This window comes from Homarus americanus, unplaced genomic scaffold (genome assembly GCF_018991925.1).
Source record: "Homarus americanus isolate GMGI-L3 unplaced genomic scaffold, GMGI_Hamer_2.0 scaffold54679, whole genome shotgun sequence".
Classification (NCBI taxonomy): domain Eukaryota; kingdom Metazoa; phylum Arthropoda; class Malacostraca; order Decapoda; family Nephropidae; genus Homarus; species Homarus americanus.
The window spans coordinates 1,956,145-1,970,602 of NW_024722701.1; the positions used below are offsets into that span (position 1 = coordinate 1,956,145).

The 14,458-nt window shown below is 44.8% G+C and overlaps 2 protein-coding genes across 2 annotated transcripts in view; one reads left to right on the forward strand and one right to left on the reverse strand.

The window, feature by feature from the left end:
- Window positions 1-1,987: 1,987 nt before the first annotated feature.
- Window positions 1,988-7,700, forward strand: LOC121863058 (laccase-like). Its single transcript, XM_042361534.1, is given in 14 exon segments — window positions 1,988-2,238; window positions 2,407-2,621; window positions 2,953-2,968; window positions 3,132-3,329; window positions 3,454-3,529; window positions 3,531-3,669; window positions 4,120-4,315; window positions 4,637-4,718; window positions 4,903-5,005; window positions 5,299-5,479; window positions 6,059-6,177; window positions 6,376-6,545; window positions 6,872-7,011; window positions 7,182-7,700. Coding segments are annotated over 14 exon segments (1,827 nt in total). The 5' UTR covers window positions 1,988-2,186; the 3' UTR covers window positions 7,322-7,700.
- A 5,636-nt stretch (window positions 7,701-13,336) lies between these two features.
- LOC121863102 (paired box protein Pax-6-like) overlaps window positions 13,337-14,458 on the reverse strand; it is a 47,520-nt gene continuing 46,398 nt past the window's right edge. The window contains 1 exon segment of the mRNA XM_042361601.1: window positions 13,337-14,455. Coding sequence (XP_042217535.1) covers window positions 14,367-14,455 — 89 coding nt within the window. The 3' untranslated portion in view covers window positions 13,337-14,366.

Sequence of the window (14,458 nt, forward strand, 5' to 3'; positions counted from 1 at the left end):
CATGAACCACACAGGTGTTTACTCTCATCATTGCACTACCCCCAACACCGCCTTGACAGTACATACCTCTGGCAACAAAAGAGAGATAACCCATTTTTCTAAGACTCACAATGACGCCCCAAAACAACCATTGACCTCATTTTATTATTTATACTTTTCTTTATGTTTTTAAGCTTCGTTTTCCTTCACGACAAGCTAGATGCGAAGTTAATAATTGACTCTTAAGGCGAAATATTACGTCTTTTGATAATTGTGTACACTCGTTCCCATCCAGTGTAAGATTTCCTTTTTATTATTATTTATGTCTTCCTTGGAATAAAAAAAAGGAAATAATGGATTCACTCACGATAGATGGTCTATAGTTTATGTAATATGGTGTCTCAGTTTGTCTCTTTAATTACGATGATTTAACCCCTTGAATACGATAACTTAACCCATTGAGAACGATAACATGATTACGATAACTTAACTCTTTGAATACAATCTCCTAAACACATTACGCGAAATGTTCATAAACACACTATAACCATCTGTACACACATATACATAAACACATATCCCACCATCGTATAGTATTAACCTAGGAACTTACCCCATAAACCTAACTTACGTAGATATATGAACAAATCCCTGAATTATATCCTCAATAAGTCATTGGCCATAAATTCAAGAAAGTAACAAATTCTAGATTGCTGGGAAATACGTCACGTCAACTTTCTATCGACTCTGAAAAAGTGAATGTGTTGAATATATTGATAAATAAGGTTAGATGGAGGGAGGGAAAGAGAGAAGGAGGGAAGGTAGGATAGAGGAGGGAAGGAGGGAGCAGGAAGAGGGAAGGTAGGGAAGGAGGGGGTGAGGCGTTAGGTGGTAGAGGAGAAGGGTAATACAGCCTTATCTTCCTTCAGCTGGTCTCTCTCCCCGGTACTTATGTCAGTCTCACGTAATGTACACTGTTTGTATACCTGCACTGTCCATGTACACTGTTTAGCTGCACTGACCATGATGAATCAATAGGAACTGTTATGAGGATTTTTGTGAATAAATAACCAAAATTCACTCAGTATAATTTACCCAAAATGAAGATATTTGGGAAGGTAGCAAGTCAAGATGACGTCAGCAACAATCAGCACGAGCTGTTAACAAGGTCCCCAGACTGGCAGAGGCTCTTTAACATTACTTAATACAAGGACTCTGCACGTAGGTACAACAACCCTTAACACAACTAGTCTGCTACTAACACTGTCGACAAGGAGAAAGATCTTGGTGTTGTGTTATATCATTCACTGAAGGCGGCCCAACAGGTGGGGGCAGCAGTGAGGAAAGCAAACTGAAATTATAATAGTACCCTCAAATACAAATATATGAAAATGCTATTTCATCTGTACAAATCTCAAGTACTTTTCGACCTGGAGTATTGTATACAGACATGGAAACCCTAACCCCAGAAGGACCTAGACCCTAGATAAGGGAACTGCGTCATCTCGATTACCAAAGTAGAGTGAGGGCTTTAGGACGAACAACATTTCAGACAAGGCACAATAGGGCAAATCTTATTGAAACTTTTAAAATCTTGAAAGGGAATGAAAAACGTGAACCCAGGACACCTCTTTGTGATGTCACACACCACCAACACGAGTAGACGTAACTGGGCTTCAAAACAACCCTTGCCAAAATTACCAAGGAAATTGGAGGGATCCTACACAGGGCACTGGCTTCCTTACCTCGGCATGGCCACCTCTAGTGGGTGGCCATTAGATAAATGAGTTAAGGCAAATCTTCTGGGAGTGTGATGTCTTTTGTGACCTGAATACCTGCCTTAAGACATCTGTTATAAGTGCGACATCGTCTGGGAGTGTAACATCTGCTGTCCATATAGAAAATAAAATTCAGAAGAACGTCCTTGATGTCACCCTCGTGTGCATCACACAGTATCTAGCATGATTCATGGGGGTGGAGTGGGTATATATACCAGAGACGGCGGCTGTTTGCGTCAGAACCTGTGCACCAGTGTGTGCAAGATTCACCCAAGACACTTCTCCTCCTACCTTCCCTCTCATTTATCATACTCATTTGACATCTTCATACAAGACATAAAAGAAAATAAATTCATCTCTCATCTACAGTCAAGGAGTAGGAAGGTCTACGAGTCGAAAATAGAGACTGGCACGTCGACCTCAAGCAACATGAAGTCCTTGGCGTGTGGACTCGGTCTTCTCCTTGTGGCAACGCTAACAGGTCGGTTTATACTTAAATAGATAGCAATAATATACTTAAATATAGCTAACACCTCCACACAATATGGTGTTACACGTTCAGGGTAGAGGAGCATCTACATAGGTGGGATTGCACTAACTGCTTACATCATATAAAGACCCTTAAAGACTGTTATTTTTCACCTGACAGGGGCGGCCCATGAGTGTGAGAGGGAGTGTGTGGCCGGGGATACGAGGACCTGCCAGTACAGGTTCAACTTACAGGATTACCACAGTATGAGTCGCGCGTGTTTCGACTGTCCCATCAACATGACCGATTGTTTCCGCCCGGAGTGTGTGTCTGCTGACGGTGTCGCTGTACCCATCCTAACCATCAACCGTCGACTGCCAGGACCAGACTTACAGGCAAGTTAGGATCCAAATAAAAAATTAAAATCCATCTACAGGTGTGTGAGAGGACAGGGTGGTGGTGTGGAGTCTTACTACAAGTGACTCCCTCTACAGGTGTGTGAGGGGGCAGGGTGGTGGTGTGGGTTTACTAACTCGTGACTCCTTGTACAGGTGTGTGAGGTGGACAGGGTGGTGGTGTGGGTCTTACTAACACGTGACTCCCTCTACAGGTGTGTGAGGGGACAGGGTGGTGGTGTGGAGTCTTACTAACTCGTGACTCCTGTACAGGTGTGTGAGGGGGGCAGGGTGGTGGTGTGAGTCTTACTAACAGTGACTCCCTCTACAGGTGTGTGAGGGACAGGGTGGTGGTGTGGAGTCTTACTAACACGTGACTCCTCTACAGGTGTGTGAGGGACAGGGTGGTGGTGTGAGTCTTACTAACACGTGACTCCTCTACAGGTGTGTGAGGGACAGGGTGGTGGTGTGGAGTCTTACTAACACGTGACTCCTCTACAGGTGTGTGAGGGGACAGGGTGGTGGTAGACGTATACAACTGGCAGCTGTCGGACACTGAGACCATACACTGGCACGGTCAACACATGAGAGGTTACCAGTACTTCGATGGCGTCCCCTTCATCACCCAGTGCCCCATCATGGGTGGCATCTTCCGCTATGACTTCATCGCTGGCACACCTGGCACTCACTGGTGGCACTCTCACTCAGGTAAGTCGACGAAGGGACGACACAGCATCTCAAGACTTCATAAGTACCAACATTAACAGCATGAGAAGACCTGTACAAGTATCGTTTGGATTTCAAGTTGTCATTCACTCATTCTCCCTCCCAGGTCTTCATCGTGCTGCTGGGGTGTTCGGGGCCATCGTGGTGCGACAGGCGGACGACCAACAGGCCGAGCTGTACGACGAACTCCCCCGAACACGTGATAATAATGCACGACTGGATCCACACTTCCGTATACGACAAGTACTTCGGCCACTACCACTACACCGTCGATGACTACGTCCATAACATTCTTATCAACGGCAAAGGGAGACTGTGGAAGGTATGAGTTTAATTCTTCTCTGGTGGACGCCATACACACGGTACAATAACACCACAGTACGACAATTTTAAGACATGGTACGATAACTTGAGACATGGCACGATAACGTTGAGACACGGTACGATAACTTTAAGACATGGTACACTAACTTTAGGAAATGGTACGATATCTTTAAGACATGGTACGATAACTTTAAGATATGGAACGATAATTAATCATTGCATCGTAGAATAACTCATAGAACTAATTAACTTATTACTGTAAATACTTGACGGTACGTTTCCTCTATGACTATTTTCCCTACCTTCCTCCCCACTACAACTCCTACCTTTCCTCTCTGATTCTTTCCCTTCTTCTTTTCCTCACTACATCCCCTCTTCTCTCCATTCCCTCCCTCAACATTACCTTCTTCTCTCCCTCACTACGATCCCTCCCTTATCCTCCTGCCAGGGTGAGAACGAGCCAGCTATGCCCCTGGAAGTAGTGAAGGTCGCCCCCAACCAGCGCTATCGCCTACGACTTATCAACACCGAAGGTCTCAATTGCCCGATGGTGGTGAGCGTTGATGACCACAGACTCACCATCATCGCTTCTGACGGTGATCCTATCGTCCCCTACGTCACCGACTCCCTGGTGATGTATTCCGGTGAGTCTGTAACCCCACGTAACACAAAGTATCATCAAGATTTAGGGTTTGATTAAGTAACAGTGGTTATTTACCTTCGTTACGTAACCCTGCAGTGAGTTGTGGCCCACGTATCAAAAAGTAACATCAATGATCCTGTATTTGGGGTTTTGAATCCTCAGCGATAGTATTCAAGCATCCATACATTACGAGCGTCTATAGTTTATATCCCAAGCGTCTATAGTTTATATCCCAAACGTCTATACTTTACGAGCGTCTATACATCCCAAGCGTTTATACTTTATATCAGTCTGAGCATCACACAACTTGATGTTCTTACAGGTGAAAGGTTCGACGTGGTGTTAGAGGCGAATCAGCCCGTTGACAACTACTGGATCAGGTTCAACGGACTCATCATCTGCGAGTAAGATGTCTTCCTACTCTTCCTTGATCCTTTTATCCACTAAATACAATAAACAAAAAACAATATAATATCCACCCTGATATAATATATTAAGAGTGGGTTCTATGGGTACGTGTGTTTGTGTGTGTGTTTACCTGAACCTCTCCCGGATATTTGTGATCCCTGACTCCTCATTTCCTTACAGGCAGCTGGAGTGTGTACAGGGCGCAGTGCTGAGGTATGAAGGGGCCGCTGAGGAGGACCCAACAGCTACCCTCTCCTACGACTCGTCTTACCCTCCCGGCGTGGTGAGTGTTGCCGTGACCACCCACCCCCTCTCAACCTCCCTCCCCACGATATAAAACCCCTCTAGAATGCCTAATTACTACGTCTTTCTGGAATCTAGTAACAAACTCCAGCAAGATATGACTGAAAACAAGACCTAAACAGAGTTCTCGATCCTTGGTCGTTGTTTACATCGTCCAGGTGTTGTAAAAGATGGGTTTTGTAAGGGTGATTCCTTTACATAATGTCTGGTTCACTGCTGTCAGTTCATGTGTGCCAGATGGTGAGTCTCCTTTAACTCTGCTCTGTTCCCCAGGTGGTGAATCCCCTCAACACAGGTGGACACAGTGAGGAGGAGGTCACAATGGCTGAATTGACTGCCCTCAACCCCACCGTCTTGGAGGAGGTGGTCGACAAGAAGTTCTATCTCGGTTTCAACTTCAACCAGATCAACGACCTGATCTTCTATAACCCTGAACTCTATCCTTTTGACGGAGGTAAGAATGAACTGCCTGTCAATCTCTATCATGAAACAATGAACTAATTCCCAAATCCGCTGGTACTTAAGGGCCATTGAGTACTATTTAACTACCCCTATGAAAGCCAGAAACAGTGAAAAATGCTGTTTTGGGTGGAATTTATAATAATTTCCGATTATCGGTAATGGAATTTCTGCCTCGTGTGACAAGTGACTTAACTCAATCCTTCTAGAGTACCTGGTGTGTCGGTGTGGTCTTCTTCAGGTATGATGGCTCGCCTTCGTCCTGATATACGTGGAGACACTTAATACACAGGTCTGGCACCAGAGACCTTTCACAATCACATCTCTATATACCAATAGTCTTGTCGCTCGACTGGCCAGGGGCTGATGGGGGTCTAAAGTGTTGAAACGAATCTAATTTATCTATTTTTAACGAGGTTGTTCGGTATGTGTAAGTTTATGATGAGAACAATTGGACACTCACTCGATCTTTCCAATGTTTTCGTGTTTTGGTTTTTCTCTAGATATTATTCATTTCGTGTATAATGGTGAATAGGTTTGTGAGACTAATCGTGAATAATTCCTCTTCTTGCAGTGGATGAAAAGTGGCAGGTCAACACTCCACAGCTGAATAACATCAGTTTCCTGTTCCCTCTTTCACCTCCGCTCTCTCAGCCTGATTCACCCAACCCTACCATGTGTCTCTATGGTGAGGTAAGTCTCCCCTCCACCGCCAAGTCCTTCGTTCTGATTACTGAGGAATATATCCACGTTTATATCAAAGCTGCAACAAGTTATTCATTAGTTATAATATTTGGTGGTAGTGATGGCGGTAAAGATGTGATAGTGGTGTGGTAACAATATGTATATCTTATGTCATGTGATATTATTTACTTAACTTCCAACCTGCAGGAGCCACCGTGTGAGGAAGGCTACTGCTCCTGCACCTACGTGTTAGAGGTGGCATTGGGAGACACAGTGGAGATCGTGTTGATTGATGAGGGTAAGATAGGAGCAGAGAACCATCCCTACCACCTACACGGCTACAACTTCTATGTGGTGGGCATGGAGCGCCTCGGCAGGTCAGTATCACCAAATAATCTTTGTGTCTCCTTTTTTGGTGTGAATGACTTGACAGTATCAAAATTATCGTATTATTCACTGATCTATAATACAAAAACGTGTATATTTAATTATATATAATAATTTATTTAACGTAAGACCGTATTTAAATACTAACTGACTTGTGTTCTTACTTGATGGCAAAATCGACGCGATAAAATTCTAGACATTTTTTATTTGGTCCCCCAATAAATTGTACCATTTTTTTTAATTAGTAACATAGAAAACAGGTTAATTTGTTTCTCTTCTTACCGTGTCTTGTCTCTCTCCGGTTTAATGACAACAGCGAGACATCTGTGGAGGAGGTAATGGCTCTAGATGCTGCTGGAGGCATCAAACGTAACCTAAAGGACGCCATCAGGAAGGATTCAGTCACCATCCCTGACGGTGGCTACACCGTCGTCAGGTTCACGGCGGACAACCCTGGTGAGGCCCCCTCTGTGAGGTCTGTTTTATATCCCATATTTACGTCTTCAGTTATTTATTATTATTATTATTATTATTTATTATTATTATTATTATTATTATTATTATTATTATTGTTCGCTATACTGTATATACGAGTATATAATAACGTGTGTGTGTGTGTGTTGCAGGCTGGTGGTTGATGCACTGCCATTTGATCTTCCACTCTGAGATCGGTATGGTAGCTGTCCTGCACGTAGGAGATCCCCAGGACCTACCGCCTGTTCCCGAGGGCTTCCCCACCTGTAGCTCCTTCCTTCCAGAAGTATAGAAACCTTTCTTTCCTTCACGGAAGACCTGTAGGACCTTCCCTCCTCCTTAACATTGCGGCACTAAGAACCTCCTGACGATTCATGTTTTCATATACATTGTTAATCGCTCTGTGTTTCCCTCGACCCCCCTCCACCTATCTTATATACTCCCCCTCTACCTGATAAGCGTTCGTCAACTCCCCCAGTTATATCCTCTGTCGTTTTGACTCCCTCTTATTAACTACGGTCTATCGTCTCGCTCCCGTCCATGTTCGACAAACTCTTACTACCCGTTCTCGTAAACAGAACTTGTATTTGTCAATCTTCCTCTACACCTCTCAATACTTTTGTTGTTTATCCTACACTTATAAATTTTGACAATAAACTTGTAAGTAAATCTGAATTTGTTTTATTACTTTATTGGATATGTAAAGAATAAAAAAGATCTTGCTTCTTTACATTATAAATTTGTCTCATTAAATATGATTATTTTATAATTATCGCCACTTATCAGCCGTTTGGGCGGTCTTAGAGTGCTAGTACAGGGAAAACCGGGGACCTGTGATATTTGGTAGTATCTGGGACTCGAACCCACTGACATATTGGTGAGAGTTACGTGTGTTACCGCTATACCACCAACAATGAGACTTCCTTAAAAGTGTTGGATGCTACTGGTGGCATCAAACGTAACCTGAAGAACGCTATCAGGAAGGACTCAGTCTCCATCCCTAACGGAGGCTGCATCATCAGGCCATCTAGGGTTACCACGTACTATATGCTCTGGCGATTCTCCTGTACAGATACTTAAGCAAAAAAATCAGAAATTTTTGTTAGATAATATGACACAACGGACGAAGGATTTTGACAACCCTACCGAGACAACAGGTGTAGTGTTCATTGTGACATCCATCAGACCCCACCTTATAGATATTTTCTGTGGCTAGTGTACACGGCAGCTCGATCTTCTCAAACCTCCTACTCGACTCTCTATTGACAACTGCCAACTTTTACATATAACATTCTTGATCTACATTCATATTTATCAGTGTGGTGAGGGCCGGGGATGTGGTGAAGGGGTTGTGGTGAAGGGCGGGGATGTGGTGAGGGCGAGGATGTGGTGAAGGGCGGGGATGTGGTGAAGGGCGGGAGTTGTGGTGAGGGCGGGGTTGTGGTGAAGGGCGAGGGATGGTCATGGGCGGGGATGTGGTGAAGGGCGGGGATGTGGTGAAGGGCGGGTTGTGGTGAAGGGCAGGATGTGGTGAAGGGCGGGGATGTGGTGAAGGGCGGGGATGTGGTGAAGGGCGGGGTTGTGGTGAAGGGCGGGGTTGTGGTGAAGGGCGGGGATGTGGTGAAGGGCGGGGATGTGGTGAAGGGCGGGATGTGGTGAAGGGCGGGGTTGTGGTGAAGGGCAGGGGTTGTGGTGAAGGGCGAGGGATGTGGTATGGGCGGGGATGTGGTGAAGGGCAGGGATGTGGTGAGGCGGGGTTGTGGTGAAGGGCGGGGATGTGGTGAAGGGCGGGGATGTGGTGAAGGGCGGAATGTGGTGAAGGGCGAGGGATGTGGTGAAGGGCGGGGATGTGGTGAAGGCAGGGTTGTGGTGGAGGCGGGGGTTGTGGTGAAGGGCGGGGGTTGTGGTGAAGGGCAGGGGTTGTGGTGAAGGGCAGGGATATGGTGAAGGGGGCAGGGATATGGTGAAGGGCGGGGTTGTGGTGAAGGGGCGGGATGTGGTGAGGGCAGGGAGGTTGTGGTGAAGGGCGGGGTTGTGGTGAAGGGCGGGGATGTGGTGAAGGGCGGGGATGTGGTGAAGGGCGGGGTTGTGGTGAAGGGGCAGGGGTTGTGGTGAAGGGCAGGGTTGTGGTGAAGGGCGGGGATGTGGTGAAGGGCGGGGATGTGGGTGAGGGTGGGGGTTGTGGTGAAGGGTGGGGTTGTGGTGAAGGGCAGGGTTGTGGTGAAGGGGCAGGGTTGTGGTGAAGGGCAGGGATGTGGTGGGCGGGGATGTGGTGAAGGGCGGGGTTGTGGTGAAGGGCGGGGATGTGTGGTGTGAAGGGCGGGGATGTGGTGGGCGGGGTTGTGGTGAAGGGCAGGGGATGTGGTGAGGCGGGATGTGGTGAAGGGCAGGGATGTGTGAAGGCAGGGGTTGTGGTGAAGGGCGAGGGGATGTGGTGAGGCAGGGTTGTGGTGAAGGGCAGGATGTGTGTGAAGGCAGGGTTGTGGTGAAGGCAGGGTTGTGGTGAAGGGCAGGGGATGTGGTGAAGGGCGGGGATGGTGAAGGGCGGGATGTGGTGAAGGGCAGGGTTGTGGTGAAGGGCAGGGGATGTGGTGAAGGCGGGATGTGGTGAAGGGCGGGGTTGGTGAAGGCGGGGGTTGTGGTGAAGGGCAGGGATGTGGTGAAGGGCGGTGGTTGTGGTGAAGGGCAGGGGTTGTGGTGAAGGGCAGGGGATGTGGTGAAGGGCGGGGTTGTGGTGGGGGCGGGGATGTGGTGAAGGGCAGGGGATGTGGTGAAGGGGGCGTGGTTGTGGTGAAGGGCAGGGGGTTGTGGTGAAGGGCAGGGGTTGTGGTGAAGGGGCGGGGTTGTGGTGAAGGGCAGGGGTTGTGGTGAAGGGCAGGGGAGGAGGGATGTGGTGAAGGGCAGGGGATGTGGTGAAGGGCAGGGGTTGTGGTGAAGGGCGAGGGATGTGGTGAAGGGCGGGGATGTGGTGAAGGGCGGGGGATGTGGTGAAGGGGCAGGGTTGTGGTTAAGGCCTGGGGTGTGGTTAAGGCCTGGGGGTGTGGTTAAGGCCTGGGGTGTGGTTAAGGCCTGGGGTGTGGTGGAGCCTGGGATGTGGTTAAGGCCTGGGTGGTTGAGGCCTGGGGTGTGGTTAGGCCTGGGGGTGTGGTTAAGGCCTGGGGTGTGGTTAAGGCCTGGGGTGTGGTTAGAGCCTGGGGTGTGGTTAGGCCTGGGGTGTGGTTAAGACCTGGGGTGTGGTTAAGGCCTGGGATGTGGTTAAGACCTGGGGTGTGGTTTAGGCCTGGGGTGTGTGGTAAGTTGTGAGGGGTGTGGTTAAGGCCTGGGGTGTGGTAAGTTGTGAGGGGTGTGGTGATGGATGTCTGCTGAGCTGTACAATCTACATAATGACGGGACAGTTTAATGCACCAGTATACCAGAACAGTTTTCCTTACACACTTATCAAATAACAAGTCACTTTAACTCACATGTGTACTACGTGGAGCCTGGAGACTATGTTCCGTGTATAGACTGTCCAGTGAACCTCGATGGGACGAAAACAAAGCCGAATTCGTCCACTCGTCACAGAAGTAAACACCGGCTTCTCCAGCAACACCTGACGTTACCCTATTCGTTCACAGGTAATGACTCTCACTGCCTGTTGTCCGGTAACTATGAGCACCCACCCCCCACCCCTCCCCAACTCCCCTTGATAGTTATATGACGGCTGGATGATAATTTCTTAGTTAATATATAATCATTATTTATAGATTTTCACTCGGTACATGAATTAATAAATGCGGTGAGGTTTTTTCTCATTATTCTTAATACAGTGAGAACAGATTTTTATTTTTATTCTATAGGAAAATTTACTTTATATTTCCCCGTCTCTCTCACTCCCCCACTGATGGACGATCAAGAACGGTTCAAAGTTATCCATGACTAGTATGACAATAGCTTATGTATTATGTTTGTAAAGTAAAATATACAGTATAGTGTTGACGTTATACACCGCTTCAACAACTAAGACCTAAACCTCGTATACAAAATTAATATCACATTTATCATCAACCAATAAGAATCAAGAGAGATTCATAGCCTTTACCACAGTGTCTCCTATTGGCTAACAGGAACTATTATTCCTAAACGGCATCACAATACAGAATTTAACAAAAGCCCACAGATATTGTATGAATGTGGTCGTGGGTATAAAATATTTTAATAATCCATTCTAACAGATTTATTAACACAGTATTTAACCTAGAAATAAAACAATGAAATAAAAGAGTCAATATCTCAAACAAAAGACACAATTCCACCCAACAAAAGCTGTGTAGACGTAAATAAAAGGGTTGATGAAAGAGAGTCGTACTTATGAAACCTTTTATTACAGACGATGGTCCATATACCACAAAGCAACTCTCTCAAAAAACACGTTACTCTGTTGTAGATGTATGGAGAGTCGACACACAACCTCACGTATCATAATAACCAAATTAACGCTATAAATAACATTCTCGTTAAATTAAGCTTGAAATTTAACCTTTTTTTTACAATTTAATAATATATAAATGGGGTTGATATGTCCTTTTAACTGGGAGGTAAACACAGACGGTGGAAATAACATATACAGTTTATAAATACTTAAATGATACCGAGGCTTAACCTTGAATGTTCTCAGGTGATGTTATAACAGGTTAATTTACATACTCAACAGGTTAATCAACATACTCAACAGGTTAATTAGTACTTTACAATGATAAATAATAAGATAATTTATGTACCCAGGTGGATAATAATAACAATAGTGTGATTAATTTCATGAGGGCGGATCAGGAATATCAATAGGGGTCCAAGAAGTTGTGGGTGGGGAAACTGGCGAGCACAGCAAGACCACCCAGCTGGGGGATTTGGGGAAGGGGGGCTGTAGCCCACCCCAGGGGAAATCTGACCAATAACATGGACATTTTGAGGCCAATTTGAAGCCATGTGCACTTGATATTAAGAGATATTCTGAGGTCAATAGTAATTACTTTTGACTATACAGAAATGCCTGAGTACAATACTGCATTAAAGAAAAAGTTGGAATTTTCTGATGAAAAGCGGAAGGTGTCCGAATCCCCAGGACACACCCTGGATCCGCCCCTTTTTAGACAGGTGGAGGTAACAGGTAATTCAAGACAGGTAAGATAAACCAGGTATCACAAGGTAGGTTAATTAAAATAGCTTAATAAGACGAATAATAATAATATACTTGAAGACCTGACAGATGTTGTGACGTTAAGACTGAAGTGAAGACGAGGATATGATGTGATAACTAACTTCAGAAAGGGGAATTTTGTGAGACACACCTGGGAAGTGGGTCACCTGTCACCTCCACCTGCTAATTACCTGCTACTGATGAAGATAAGCGTGTTAAACCCTCCCAGTAGTGACATACAAACATGGTGTGCCGCTTGATTAAGGCAAATGAAATGATCCCCCCCACTACACGTTATAACATGTCTTTTAAATGTCAGTAGACAGAAGCATGTCAGAGAGAGAGAGTGAAGTGATGAATGAACTTGAGTACTAAATCATAACTCCGTATTGATTATAGGTGTTATAACCAGAGTAATATTTCCACCCTATAACATTGTAACCCACTATGAATTAGTCCTCAAACTGCTCATCTCTCCTCCATTCATTATGGAAATGAAAGCGCATTAGTTTTGTGCATTGGAAAAAAAAATATTACAGTATACAATGAGAAAATTATATAAGAAAGATATCCTGTGTTAAATAGCGTCACTGATCACTCACAGCGGGACGAAATATAAATGTTCCCCTCCTTACTCACTTCACTAAGGAGCCTGACTATAAATCCCCCACAAACAATTGATTAAAAGTCCACAACAAAAGATGCCACTTAATCCTAACTCAAATATACACACGGTGAAAAAAAAGTAAATAAACAAGTACCAGATTATTCATTACTTTTTTTTTTCATTTATAAAAGATCAGTAATTATGTACAGTACACCTAAGTCTTATTAGTCATCCATGTACAAAATATCCATTCGATTCCGTTTATACCCTGATATTGTAGTCAAGGTTGGCGGAGTAATACATAACGTTCGTCGATCTTAATCAACATTACGAGACCCAGGGTGATGACACTATACTCTCTGCATTATCGAGGTCATATTGTATAAGGTTATTTTTGTTATTGTCATTCACTGGTTGGTTTATGCTGGTGTGTGAATGTCTACTTTGTAAAATGGCACTTACAGGTTAAGGAAAAGATAGTATGCCGTTATGCGTGATAACTTTGTTGTTAAGTTCACGAGGCTGGGGGTCCAGGACACTGATTTGGTCTTCACAGGAGTAATATATTGTTCTAGTGATTGGTTTTGGTAAATAATTTCTCTTCAAGGGATTGTAACTGATTCACCGTAACAGATTCACTGTAATTTATTCACTATAATTTATTCACTGTAAATGATTCACTGTAATTTATTCACTGTAAATGATTCACTGTAATTTATTCACTGTAACTCCTTTAATTTGAGTAATATGTTTTTGTTATCACTGTTTTGTTTCTCAGTGTCTCAGGTGAGGGACTGGGTGTTGTAGCAGCGGTCATACAGCTCTTCAACCTTCAGTAGTCACACATTCAACAGCAAATTTCGTCTCATAAAATAAATCTAAATTCTAAATGTAAATAATTTGTTTTAGATAAATTTAAAAAATAAACATGACTAAAATGTATCATTATAAGAACCTTGAGACTAGTAAATATTCACCGAAATACAATATATATAATGAAATTTAAAAAATATATATTTTTTTTCTTCAGTCAATTGTATGGGAAGGCTTTGTACTGCAGTCGACCATGACAGTGTATGTTGTGAGGGACTGTGTACCTGTGTATAACCATCCATCATGGCGTCACAACCATAACAATCATGGCGGCCACAGTAAGTTGAAAAAGACTGAATGTATTATGAATATACGTGAAGAAAATCAACCTCAGGCATCACAAGCAGCACTGCGTTGGCGAGACAGTGTTAATATAGAAGCTGCGTCAGTGGCGAGTCTCTTGCTACCAGGAGTAATTACTGCAGATACACCCACTAAGTTCTGTTCACTCCGTGGGCATTTTCCATCACTTGGTGGCACCGGGGAAATCCTGCCAACACTTCCCACACTGGATGTTCATATTAAAATCCTTTCCTTAATTAATGTTTCAGGATCTTGTTGTGATAAAGATTCCACCTAAGTGTTGACTCCAGTGCAGTGTGGAGGAGTGGTCAGCCTCACTACCCTGCCACTTGTGAAGAGTTCTCATCCCTGTGTTGGCTCCCTGGTGGTCACTCCCAGTTACTGAAGACGGGTCCAGTACTGGGTGTTCATGTCGTGGTGTTGGCCCGGTACAGCTACCGGTACAGACACACCGGGAGACAACAGACCTG